At 33.9% G+C, this 13,716-nt stretch overlaps 2 protein-coding genes across 2 annotated transcripts in view; one reads left to right on the forward strand and one right to left on the reverse strand.

Annotated features, from left to right (window-relative positions):
* The window catches only part of LOC111052049 (papilin), a gene marked incomplete at its 5' end in the record, with an annotated part of 66,379 nt that extends 56,910 nt beyond the window's left edge, over positions 1–9,469 (forward strand). Inside the window, 4 exons of the mRNA XM_039427022.1 lie at positions 217–230; positions 1,246–1,483; positions 5,316–5,429; positions 6,256–9,469. Of these exons, the coding sequence (XP_039282956.1) occupies positions 217–230; positions 1,246–1,483; positions 5,316–5,429; positions 6,256–6,512 (623 nt within the window). The remainder of the gene's footprint in view (positions 1–216; positions 231–1,245; positions 1,484–5,315; positions 5,430–6,255) is intronic.
* Positions 9,470–10,330: 861 nt separating this feature from the next.
* Positions 10,331–11,017, reverse strand: LOC111044375 (Golgi SNAP receptor complex member 1-like). The gene has a single exon (XM_039427023.1). It carries the CDS (start codon positions 11,015–11,017, stop codon positions 10,331–10,333), a length of 687 nt encoding a protein of 228 aa, XP_039282957.1.
* Positions 11,018–13,716: the final 2,699 nt, after the last annotated feature.

Here is a 13,716-nt window from a genome sequence, read left to right on the forward strand (position 1 = left end):
TGGCATATCTAAATGACATTAAACTTATACCAAAAGACTAGTTGATTATGCCATTAAGCCTGGGAGGAAGCTCGAACAGAAGTAGATGATCTCCTATGATTCCTGCCCAAATGTTTACTGAAAACTGATGTTGTGGAAGATTAGGATTGATGGCATGAGGATTCTCAGCTGCCCAAATATGTTGGTTTTGGACGTTAACGATAGCTGTTCTTGTAGAGTGTGTCTCGTCAGTAAATAAAACGGTTGTTAAAAAGTTTGGGTAAACAAGTTTTACTAAAAACCATCGGCAAATACCAGCACAGGGAATACAGTCTCGTGGCAATAGAGTATGAACTTTCTGGAGGTGGTATGGATGTAATTGTTGCCATTTTAGTATCCTCCAAATAATAGATTGATTGACATTAAACGGCACTGACAATACTCTCCTGCTTTTCTCTGGATGCCCATAAATTTCATTAAACTTGTTCTTCTAACTCAACAGTCATAGTAGATCGGGGTCTGCCTGCATAAATGTGCTCTTTGGATATCAAAAAATCTGTTTTAGACAGACGTTGATGAATAGTGGCAAAAAACCTTGAACTTGGACATACTCGGTTAGGAAAGTTCTCTTGATACAAACGTCTTGGTTCAGTACTATTACAGTTGTGTCCCATTCCATACATTTAATGCATGTCAGCTAATTCGGAGTATGAATAATGTCTAAGATTACCTGCCATTTTTCAAAAGTTAACACTCAACACAAAAGCGAAGTGGAATGGTTACAAATAACTGGTTAACAGATTAAACAAAAAACACAGCGCAGTTACAGTAGGCCTAACTTACAGTTTGTTTTTTTTTTTTTTGGTCAATAGTGAGCTAAAATATTTCTGAAAATAATTTTCAGCTGATAATTTCTTTTAAATATTTTCTTATTTAAAACATAATAAATCAGCTGTTTTGGAACAGCTGTTATTAGAATCCATGTTTTATTTGCAATCAGCTACAACCTATGAGTTATTAGTTCTCTCCTCGTAAAACAGCAAATTTTTGTGGTGTAATGTACTACATAAGAATACATTTTATTCAACTTTTATTTGAATTTAGTTTACACAGCTTACATAATTCTTTTCAGAATTAAATTCTCTACAATTTTTATTGCAAAAAATTATTTGTTTACTGGTCATTAAAGAAAGTTATTGGGCATCAAACGTAGAAGTCTATGTTTTTCTACTTAGATTTTTTGCATTTTTCAATTTTAAAGAATAGAATAGACCCTACTTGAGTTGGTTTATTACTATTTCAAATCACACTAACAATGGGGTTGTTTTTTGGTTGGATGTAGTGCCAGTATCGACGAACATCTCAATGGAGCAGAGCACATTCCCGGTCGGCAGTGACATCTCGATCCCTTGTGACGTAGACGGCTACCCTGTGCCTTCAGTGCACTGGTACAAGGACGACCAACCCATCTACAGTGGCGACAGCGATCGTGTCCTTATCACTGGTAACCATTCATTCATTCACTCGTTCATTATTCATCTCCATCTTCATGGCGAGGACGATGCAACCATCTATTGTGGAGACAGTGATTGTCAACGTGATCATGCCTCATCACTAATAACTCTCATCTTATTCCAAATTGCTAGCTGCTGTCAATGCATCATTTGAAGAATTTTCCATCCATTCTTTTCTTTATTGTAGAATATGACACACTGTTCATGTAACTTGGTAAAAAAGTATATTCATATGGTTTTTAATGGTGGGGAGTCCCTTACAAGGAGGTTTCATCTCGCCTGAATATACAATTTAAGCCGTCAATGAGCCTTACGACTGTCATACTTCAGCCGGGACCGACAGTTTAACGTGCCTACCCGATAACACGGGGTAACTTAGTAGTAAAGTAGTTTTCTCACTGTTACTGGCAAAACGATCGTCACTACAAACCAGTGAGTAAATACTGTCTTCCAAGTATAAATACAATATCTTCCAAGTTTTCATATATAGTCCAGTCAAGGAAAGGTTATAGAGGGAAAAGTTGGGAAGACAATTTTTGACCCAGCAGTTCTGTTTAGAGTAGTAAGGAGGTAAACATATCAAAAGTCCCCACCCCTACCCCAGTGCTAAAGGGGTGAGGGTGGTTTAAAGGTACCATTTTTTGGTTTCTCGCATAAAACTCAAAAACTATGTATCCTAGGACTTGACTGTCATACAACAAATTAAAGCTTACATAATTTCCTACAATGTTCAATCTACAACTTTTTTCATATTTCTAGTTTTCGAAATATCCGCTATTAAAGGTGTGACATTTTTGAAAAAACACGTTTGCCACCAATTTTTTTTTCTATTTTTGCTCTTATAACTTTTCAAACAACGATGGGAAAAATCCATGTTGATTATGAGCTTATAAGGCATTAAATTCTCTTCAATTTGATGTAGATATAATTTCACACTTTTACGAATTTACAAACACCTTTTGCAACAGCTTTAGTGTTGAGTGTGAAATCTCCATTATTGCAACAATAGACCAGTTGACAAGGGAATTTGGAGGGAATGTTTTAAACAAAATTTTTGACTTAGCGGCTTTGTTGAGACTAGTTAGGAGGAGAACATATCAAAAGTCCCCATTCCTATATCATGTGCTAAGGGGATGAGGGTGGTTTAAAAGCTGCATTTTTCAGCGTTTTGCTGAATATCTTTAGAACAATGCGTTCAACCGACATAATTAACTATTCAAAAATGAAGCTTGATAAATTCTCTACACTTTTTGTTCAGTGGAATTTTGTGATATTCCAAACAGTTACCAAGATATTCACAGTTATAGACAGTTACGAAAATTGTGTCACAGACACCCTCTTTAAATGGCATTGTCAAACGATCAATTGATATAGCACATGATATAGGAATGGGGACTTTTGATATGTTCTCCTCCTAACTAGTCTCAACAAAGCCGCTAAGTCAAAAATTTTGTTTAAAACATTCCCTCCAAATTCCCTTGTCAACTGGTCTATTGTTGCAATAATGGAGATTTCACACTCAACACTAAAGCTGTTGCAAAAGGTGTTTGTAAATTCGTAAAAGTGTGAAATTATACATCAAATTGAAAAGAATTTAATGCCTTATGAGCTCATAATCAACATGAATTTTTCCCATCGTTGTTTGAAAAGTTATAAGAGCAAAAATGGAAAAAAAATGGTGGCAAACGTGTTTTTTCAAAAATTTCACACCTTCAATAGCGGATATCTCGAAAACTAGAGGCGATATGAAAAAAGTTGTTGAATAAATAATGTGGGAAATTATGTAAGCTTTTATTTGTTATATGACATTCAAGTCTTTAAGATACATAGTTTTTGAGTTTTATGCGAGAAACCAAAAAATGGTACCTTTAAACCACCCCCACCTCCTTAGCACAGGGGGTAGGGGTGGGGACTTTTGATATGTTTACCTCCTTACTACTCTAAACAGAACTGTGGGATCAAAAATTGTCATCCAAACATTTCCCTATATAACCTTTTTTGAGCATTCATTGCATGGACTAATAGATGTTTCATGTATAATGAATCATCTAACTCATTAATCCTTTACTATTAAACGAGTAATTTCTGTTTAAATGTTTAGATGTTTATATGTTTGTATTTCACCGGATCTCAAAAACGGCTCTAACGATTCTCTCGAAATTCAGAACATAGTAGGTTTATAATATAAATATTCGAGTGCACTAGATCTCATACCTGGGAAAACTCGCTGAAGGACATTAAAATGATAGTTATTATTCATCCTTGGAAAAACAGCTGATAATAATTATTTCGTCGTCTGTTGACGATGGAAGTGAATGAGTGAGTTCATGTGTGAGCGACTGTGTCAAAAATATGACTCAGCTGTTGAACTTTTGTAATCATTCAATCTGGTACTTAGTGCCGGTTACAAAAATCCGGGTTATTTCCAAACCTGATAAATTCCAGTAGATCCATCTTTTTAAAATTGTCCTCTCTGATTTGGTTCACGTGAAATTAATCAGGATTGAAATTTAACCGGCTTTTGTGCAACCGGGCTTTTGTGAGGGAAATTTTTGCACTCCTCTGGGAATTAATCTCAATTTACTGTGATTAGATAGAAGATTTCTGTATGAACTTTGAATGTTATTATAATTTCTTCTTCCCTAATAAATATTTTATGCTTTTGTACTCCAGAGCGAAGCTCAGTCCCCGATATTTGATTTAAACTATGATATTATTATAACTATTCATAAAATGTTTGGCTCCGCCCAAAGGTTTTTCCAAAGCTGACTACAAATGGATATCTAAAAACCATACTCTAAAAATATAGAATTATGTTCCAACTTTCAACAACTCCAGTCCGAAAAATTATGAAATAGACATGTTGTATTGAGATGTATTGGAAACCAATTTGAATTAAAACAATATTGCACTTGGGGCCCGGCTACACCGAGAGCTATTGTATAGTATCCGCGATACTATAGCTTGAATAACTATATCTATATCATAGATCGCTCTCTTGGATATAGCTATAATCATTTATAAGGCCGCAGATCGCTCTCTGTGGTTGATGCTTGATAATCCTTACCAATTTAGAGAATATTGAGCCAAGTTCAAGTATTTCAAGCTAGAAATAGCACACTCACTCAATATACCAATACAGATCGTATTCAGTCAATGAATCTCTACCTACATTCAATTATTACTTCAATACCAATTCGTTAGTATTGATGAAATTGTTATTGACGAAATATTATTTTTTATTCTTTGTATCACCTCATTCACAGTCAAGTGTTTCATTGGGAGTCTCCTATATGATGTCACAAAGTGAATTTTGTGACGAAAGGAGAGTTGTCATATACACCTCGTGTTTATCTTAATATTGCACTACAGAAAGTCAGTAACAACGTATACAGAATCAAGATAAGAGGAGAAGTGTAGTGCCGATATCGCCGCCGGTTAATACGTTACCTAACCCCGACCCATTGCCGTCTGCCCCTAGCTTGCGTTGTAGCAATGCATCGCAAATATTAGATAGCTTGAAGAGTGAAACAAGTGTATCTAATAATGGAATACACATAAGTTTTTGCCTAGCCAAGAGTTCGACTAACCAGTTGTTGGCTTGCTGTCTAGACTACAAATCTACCTATGATATGGACTTGAAACTACATCTTTCTCCAGTTTTGTATGATGGACATTGATGGCTTCTGATTGTATAAATCTCATCAATCAAATGTTTGTTTCCTACCTTTTTTTTACCTGTATTACTAGCACTTGAGATGAAGTTATGATGATGTTGTCAATATTAATCATGGTTAATTCTCAGTTGATGTACCATTTCAGAAAGCAGCCGGTTGATAATAAGAGAAGCGAATGCGGCTGACAGTGGAACATACAAGTGTGAGGCTGCCAACGCATACAGCTCAGCTAACAGCACTGTATCCATTGCAGTGCAGGGTAAGTGAAAACACATTTTTCAAAAGAGTTTTCCACAAACTACTTTTTGATTGTTGTTTTTACATCTAGGGACTAAAGGGCAAATCTTTGTCCCTCAGGGGGAGTCGAGGGCTATAATTTTACCGAGGGGAAAAGTAATGTACCGTACACAACATATTTCTTCCACCTACATTATTATCTATACAAATATATTATTCCACTCCTCTTTATAGCGATCCCTTGCTTCAAATCTTGTTAAAACGTTTAACATAACTTATAACTACAGACAGTAGTATGCTATAATCTAACAACTCTAGATAGACTATTACCTGAGTTACTACCTTCATATCTATCTTCAACACAGGCGCTTCAGAGACATATAGTCCAATATTGTGTTACTTTCCAGCATGTTACTTAATGGAGTTATTTTCACTCCTAGGGCGTAAAGTGAACAGTTTACTCCCTAGAGAACAAAGCAGCACTTTAGTATTCCGTTATAGAGATTAAAAGTAAAATAAGTATAGTAAGACTTAAGATATAGTAGTAGGACTTTAGATAGATATACCTGAAGTATTATAGTAGTAGACTTTAGATAATTGTACTTGGAGGAAAAAATATCAATTATAGAATGCTCTCAAGGTTATGAAAATGTGACTGTTGTTATGAAGGGAAGCTAAAGGCTTTTGAAGTCGTTTTTTTTTTTGTTTTGCTGAGGGTGATGCCCATATGAGCTCTAGGCTGTGCGAGGGTAATGAGTCGGATGATGATGAGAGATGAATGGACCTATAGTTCTAGGTGGGTTCCAAACCACCGGATTGATAATCAAATTGTCTTTTATCAATTTCAGGAGTATTCCTGCACCCGAACTGCACAGACAACCCGTTCTTTGCGAACTGTGCGCTGATTGTGAAGGCACAGTACTGCACTCACGTCTACTATGCCAAGTTCTGTTGCCGGTCGTGCACACTGGCAGGCCAGTTGCCGTCGATTGGCCCCCATCTGGGGCGGGGCGAGGGAGACTCCCCGTTGGACGGCAACAGCGTCTATCGCCGCAGACGGAGGCGGGCAGTTGCCTCACTGAGCACGGCCTTGCTGCACCACTAGTTACACTGCTAACCAATTGGCGTTGAGCGATTCACTTCAAACTGGCAGTGTTCATTGGGCGGGGAAACTGCCTGTTCGAAGTTGGATCCAAATGTGTTTGGTAAATGAAGATATAGGTGGCTAGAAACAGTACTGTGTTTGGTAAATGAAAGAGTATGTGGCTAGAAACAGTACTGTAGTTGGAAAATGAAGAGGTAGCTAGAAACAGTACTGTGTTTGGTAAATGAAAGTTTAGGTGGATAGAAACAGAACTGTGTTTAGTAAATGAAAGAGTAGGTGGCTAGAAACAGAACTGTAGTTGGAAAATAAAGAGGTAGGTAGCTAGAAACAGTACTGGGTTTGGTAAATGAAGTTTTAGGTGGTTTGAAACACTACTGTAGTTAGGAAATGAAAGGGTAGGAAGCTAGACGCAGTACTGTAGTTTGGAAATAAAGTTGTTGGTAGCTAGAAGCTGTACTGTTGTTTGGAAATGGAGGGGTAGGTAGCTAGAAACAGTATTGTGCATAGTAAATGGAGTTGTAGGTAGCTAGAAACAGTACTGTGGTTTGGAAAATGAAGGTGTTGATAATTAGAAACAGTACACTAATTGAAAAATGAATGGGATAAGTGACTGCAATGAGATTTACTACAAACTGTCAGCATTGGCTGAATGAGAAATATTGATGATGAAATCATAATAAATGCTAACAGTTTAAAGTAAGTATCACTATAGAAACAGAACAGTGGTTGGGATGTGAAAGAGTAGGTGACTTGAGTACTAAATTGAGGCCCGCTTTCTAACATACTTTTCAAATCCAATGGTCCATTAAACCTTTAGATTTATTAATCCGTTAAATCTAATAAGTGCCTTGGAAACTGGCCAATAAAGACGTAGTTGCCTAGAAACAGTACATGAAAATAACATGGCGACTATGGCTAGAAACAGTACTGGTTTGTGTTGCAGGGGTTGAGGCCAAGTATTGCAATGAAGTCATACTATTTCAGGGGTAGAAATCTTAAGACAGTACATTTAAACTATTTTGTTATGCGCAATCCTTTTATTTGAATAGGTAGTGAATGGCAGTTTGAATGTTGAAACAAATAGCATTTCACAAACAAAACATAAAATAGTATAAGGAAATGATATTTACGGCCAGAATTTTTAATGATCATCAATAACATTCCTCAGCCAATCACGTTTCAGTTGTCTAGCAACCAATTCAGTAGCTGGTTGCTAGGCAATCAAATTTTCTTGGCTAAGAACATTCTCGAGAATCTGAGATGATCAGCATAATTGTTTCAAGTCTTAGGCTTTATACGTATAGAATCTCTCTTACCAAAATGATATATTTGTGAAACTATGAAGAGCATTGTTGTTGTTAGACCACTGATTCTGTGTTCAAACAAGTTGGAAGGAGACTTTTTCCGACTCCTAGAAACTAAATAATAATAATGTACTCCCACATTACCAGAATGTTTAGTTATGCGTTATGAACATACAGCAAGTTACAAGTTTCGAAACAAAATTCATTGTTCTATAGCAATGATTTATTTTAATTTCAAAATATCAAAAAACAAATTGATTCTTTGTAAATATATACCTTTTGAAACATGAAACACATTTTAAGAACTTGTAGCTTGCTTCTACATTATTACCTATTTAAGGCATTTATTTATTATAGACTGTATTTAGCGAATGATAATTTATTTAGGAATAATATTGTCAAATTACTATTGAATAGTATAATTTGTAGCAACTGAATGAATAAATTTATTTGTGTTTTGAGCAAAATATATTGCAAAAACAATGTACTTACACTTACTTGAGTTTTAATAGTTTAGTTGGTAGTGATAACTGTTGAAGAAATAGTTTCCAAATATTTTGTGTCTATAATGGAACCTTGGAAATTGGTTTCTTTCCATTGTACCTATTACAGTCTCATTTGCAAATACTGGAATTTTGAAATTAAATTCGACCAGATTTTATTTAGAATATCATCTTATGTCTCTTTTTCATTATGATAATCAGTGTAAATTTTGTTCTCTAATTTCTTTTGGACGTTCTAGTTTCTTAATTGATACTGAAGAACAGAAATACCTTTTTAATAACTCAAACAATAAAACCGTTTTTCAAATATTAAACAGCTAAAATGAAATTTATTGTAGTTATACTGACGTAGAATTTATTATCACACATTCATACAATCTATTGCTTCCATTAGATAAGATGTTTACCAAACATTTGTGTAATATTTAATCAATGTATCATAAAATACTATATATTTATGTACCGTAGCTGTAGTTGGTGTGTTAATAGAGTGTAAATATCAAGCTAGCACCAAATGAGGATATTTTTAAATATTTTGTTAGAATTGATCAACAAGATAATCTACCCTATTTTGAAAGCTTACTGTAAGCAGTTAGTTATTTATTTATCGATTTTCAATAAATATTTCTAGTGCCTTTGAATGTGCCACATTATTACTGTTATTATACATCTAAAATAGTATTTGATATTATAAATACAATTGAGATGATCTGTATAAAATATCTTATACTGCAATTAATTATGTCTCAATCAATTATTTTAAAAAATCATAACTGTCACAATTTGTTTCATTTAAATTATTATTAAATGGAATAATACAATTCATTCATGGCATTGTTTAGTTTCTCTCTGTAATGAAATACATAGTATATAAGTATTGTATATACTAGTGTACTCAGTACAACATCAGCAATGATTTCTTATATCGTCGGACAAAAATTATCTGATAATTTTCATCATCTTAATTGTTTGCTTTGATCCATTTTATTTTTGAGTAGTAGGCTACCTATCAAAATAAAAAAAAACTTTTCGATGAATTTTATTTATAGAATTATATCTATTGATTTTACGTGTGCCTGTAATAAATATTACCACTAATTGTGTACATAATATTATTTTGTATAGATAAAAATGTATTTAATATTCACTCCTCAATAGTATTTTTCGTATTCTCCTCTCACTCTAGTTAATACTTTTTTATGCTAGTAGTTGAGATATTTCTTTCAACACATTATACAATGTTGAAGAATGAAGAATTTGAATAATAAATATGGCCTGTATAGTGAGGCTTATGTTATAAATGCAGTAGAGAAATATAGGAAAATAGAACAGCGTTACCAATTCTCTACCTTGGCACTGCCTTCTATAGAGGATATCTCATACCGGTATATCTTATGTAATATTAACTTTTCATTTTTGCTTAAAATAATCAATCAACTTATACTTTATAAGTGAAAAAATTCAATAATCAAATAATAAATTTACATAGCCTAACTGGGATTGAATATTTTGAAGATTAATATCTCTACATTATTAGAACAATCTGGCAACGTCGCAGAGCTAGAAAAGGATAGCGGTATCTGCTTAGTCGAGAATTAGACAAGTCAAATCAAATAAATCAAGGATAGCAACGCCAATGCTAATCAGATGCTGCCATTATAAATAGAACCTCGCTATAGTACAGAGTGGCCTATAAGTTAGTTGCCAAATATGCATTTAATGAAATAATAATTATAATACACAACGTTTATCGAATAACAATGAACTCACTAACACAAACAACCATCAAACATAGGTAACCACCAACTAAATTATATTAAACAGCTGTGATAAAAAACCTAAACAACTCTGTAGTTTGATTGTAACAATAATTGACCTTGAAAATTGCTAGCGTAAACTGATTTATGGGCCACTCTGTATATTGCAGAACTCACAATTTGTGACTTGAAATCAAAAATTTAATTCTAATAATGAATTCATCCAACTAGGAGTAATATTAAACATGAATTTATCAAGATATGGTGTAAGCCATCATTAAAAGAGCACAACAACTCAAAACAAGTCCCATAACCAGTGAATCTCTCCGTTTACGAAGTTTAACCTTTTGCAAGAGTCCATTTATCAAAGGAGAGCTATTCAAAATTGCATGTAAACGACTCTTTATCTGCTTCAAGTGGCTAGTTTGCGAGTTGAGATTCTCCTTCATCTCCATTGCTATCTCCAGTTGATTGTCAACCAAATCATTGCAGTTTCTCAAATGATTGTGTTCTTTGGCGTAGATTTCTGGAGCCTGGTAGACAGTCGATGTAGTTTTGTAGGCGTCTATGACTCTCCTGACACTTTGCAGCAAATCCTCGCGTTCATGGCGTTCCCGGAAATGTTGCTGTATTTTTTTGAATTCTTGATCAAAATCTTTGAATACTTCCCTGTGCCGTTGAGAAGTGTGAGCCATAATCTGGTTATTTTGTTCTACTAAAATATCTGCTAGCTTGTTGTTGATTGTATCCAATGTTGAGAAAATTTGCTTTAGATCGTTGACAGCTGATTTGAATGTTTCTTCGCTAAGAGTTGAATATTGAAAATTGTCGTTTCTCACCGGAATCACTTCTGAACTCAATTTGCTCAAAGTCACTAATTTCTGGTTGATTATGTTCTCGTGATGCCTGGCTTGTTTTCTCAGTTCTTCCCATGAATTCATTCTTCTGAACAGATCGGGGAGTAGGCCTATGTCTACAACTGCTAGAATAATGAGACCACGACTGAGATAATGAATACTGAATACTGTCGGTCATGGTTCAGCTTCCCTTTGAAAAAATCAAAAGCAGTACAGCTGAGTAAAAAAATGGCGAATTTCACTTTTTCATTTTCCTGCTAATAATCTACAAAATGATAGGAACTTGCAATTGGTCTCTGTAGAAAATTCCATGCTTTTTACATCTCAGTTGCTCATTTTTCTTCATCAAAAACTACGGAAAATGTGAAAAAATCTCCATTTTTATGATTATTTATTTAAACGTGCGAATCGAACTTTCCAAATAATATACTGTAAGCTTTTTGTAGTTTATTATTATCAAAATTTTTTTCTCCCATTTGTAGTAGGCTATTTATAAAATAATTTATAATTATTATGATGTTCTATGAAATTTGGTTATTTATAAAATAAATAACTTTTTGTAGTTTATTATTATTATTATCAACAATTTTTTCTCCCATTTGTAGTATTTATAAAATAATTTATAATTATTATGATGTTCTATGAAATTGGTTATTTATAAAATAAATAACTCTGTAGTTTATTATTATTATCAACAATTTTTTCTCCCATTTGTAGTTTAAAATAATTTATAATTATTTTGATGTTCTATGAAATTTGGTTACTCCTCAATTAAGCTATAAGCTAGAGAATATTGAATTTTCTGCCCAAAACTAGTGGACTGTATAAATGAATAAAGATAGAGAAAATGATAGAAAGGCTAATTATTAGAAAAGATGGACAGGAAAAATTAATATAATAAATACCAGTGCACCCTTGTGCATGCACTTGCCTTGGCCAATAGCTTGTCCATGCAAAAGGGTAGATGGCACCTTTGGTAGCTCAAGGGATTGTAGATAAAAGGAAAAAAGGTTGTCAACACCAAAGTAGTTGAATAAGCAATTTTAATGCTCAAAAGACAATTATTGAAAAAGGTAAAAAATATAAGTCAGGTGGAATTAATTACAATAGATTATCAAAAAAATATATGAATGATATTGCAATTAAAACAATAACCAACAATTTCATAAGAAATTCCTAGAAAACAAAAGGTAAAGTGCAAAATGCTTAAGAGTGCTATTAAATTTGAAACTCAAATCCACAATTTCTAAAAGGTTGACAATTATTATATATGATGTCAGTCCAAGAAAACAATGAAGTTTAAAAAATTGAAATAATAGAAAAATAGCAAATTAATTAATAATGACACTCAGAAGAGCTCAATAAAAAAATACATTCAGGTCAATTGATATTTTAGTGAGGCTCTTCATTACCCAAAAATGCATTCCCCTTTTACAAAAACTTGGATAAGTATTACAGGAATTTGGAAAATTTAAAGGTTGAAGCTAAGAAAAATAAATCAATTTAAAAGAAAAATTATTGAAAATAGTATACCGTAACAATAACCAGGATTAAACAAATGTTTGTCTGTGAACCTAAAACAATCTGGAGTGAATTAATAATAATTATGAAGTGTACAAATTTGTAGTTCCTTCATTAAAACACAGATATTTCAAATGGTAATTAAAGAGATGTGATTTTGAAGGAAAGTAAAAAAGAGAAAAAGCTAGGTTAATAACTAGCATAAAAATGTAAACAAATGGGATAAAGATATGAAATTTCAGTTTTTATTTACTGTATTACGGTGAAAAAAGTATTACTTCATACTTAATTCTATCGTTCTATCTCTATCATTCAATGCTTGTTTTAGTGATGTGTAACAATATTTATTGTTACAATTGTGAGTGATGAGAATTGTGCGAATTAGCCTGAAAAGTTAGCCTGTTGTGAAAATGGATTTTGCTGTTTTGCTTTTCTGTGTTGTGCTTTGTTGACTCTGTAAGTGTGTGCGTAGAAGCTATGATACTAAGAATAACAACAATTTTCCTGGAGTATCAGCTTAGTTCATGACCCTTGCTTTTCTGCGTTGTGTAGTGTCGACTCTGTAAGTGTATGAGTAGAAGTTGTGCTACTGAGAAGATCAACGATTTTCCTGGAGTATCAGTCTGGTTTACAACCTTATAAGGCAAGGAATTTATAGCTGTCAAGGAAAAATAGCTGTCACTTGGTGGGAGAATGTATCTTAAATTGTAGTTGTAATGTTACTTTCTATTGGCCGAAATTTTTCTAGAAAATAGTGGCTGCCAATCACAGCTGGCGTTGGTTGGGTTCCCATCTAGTGAGGCCGTTTGCAGCTGTCCACGGCAAGACGAGAAAAGCGAAGTGCATTCACTCAGGGTCTGTCCTCTGTCATAAGCAGTACAAAATGTAGTCTGATCAATATTTTGTGTTAATCATGGCTTCCATGCCAGCTTTAGGCTTTTTAGTATTTGGCTCTGGAATCGTTTGTTCCAGTAGCATTTTTAGTTTTTTCCGCCTCAGTAGTTGCTTTAATTGAGAAGAGAGAGAGTATCAAATTGTCACCTCACAATGGAGATTTTCCTCCTATAACCGCTACTAAAGCGGTCTAAGTACGGGAACATCAAAGTATATGGGATCAACGTACGAATCCATCAATTTACGGGTTCATGAACGTGTGTCTTTAAGCCGCTGAGACGCCTCTGAATCGATGGCCGTCCTAGAAGCTTGGGGTATGCTGTCTCCAGTCCATCTGGACGTGTAGAGCTCGATCACCGAGCCTAGAT

Source organism: Nilaparvata lugens, chromosome 4 (genome assembly GCF_014356525.2).
Source record: "Nilaparvata lugens isolate BPH chromosome 4, ASM1435652v1, whole genome shotgun sequence".
Classification (NCBI taxonomy): domain Eukaryota; kingdom Metazoa; phylum Arthropoda; class Insecta; order Hemiptera; family Delphacidae; genus Nilaparvata; species Nilaparvata lugens.

Bases quoted from the DNA above. Each gene is read 5' to 3' on its own strand.
- LOC111044375 (XM_039427023.1), bottom strand. From the start codon at position 11,017: ATGAATTCATGGGAAGAACTGAGAAAACAAGCCAGGCATCACGAGAAC.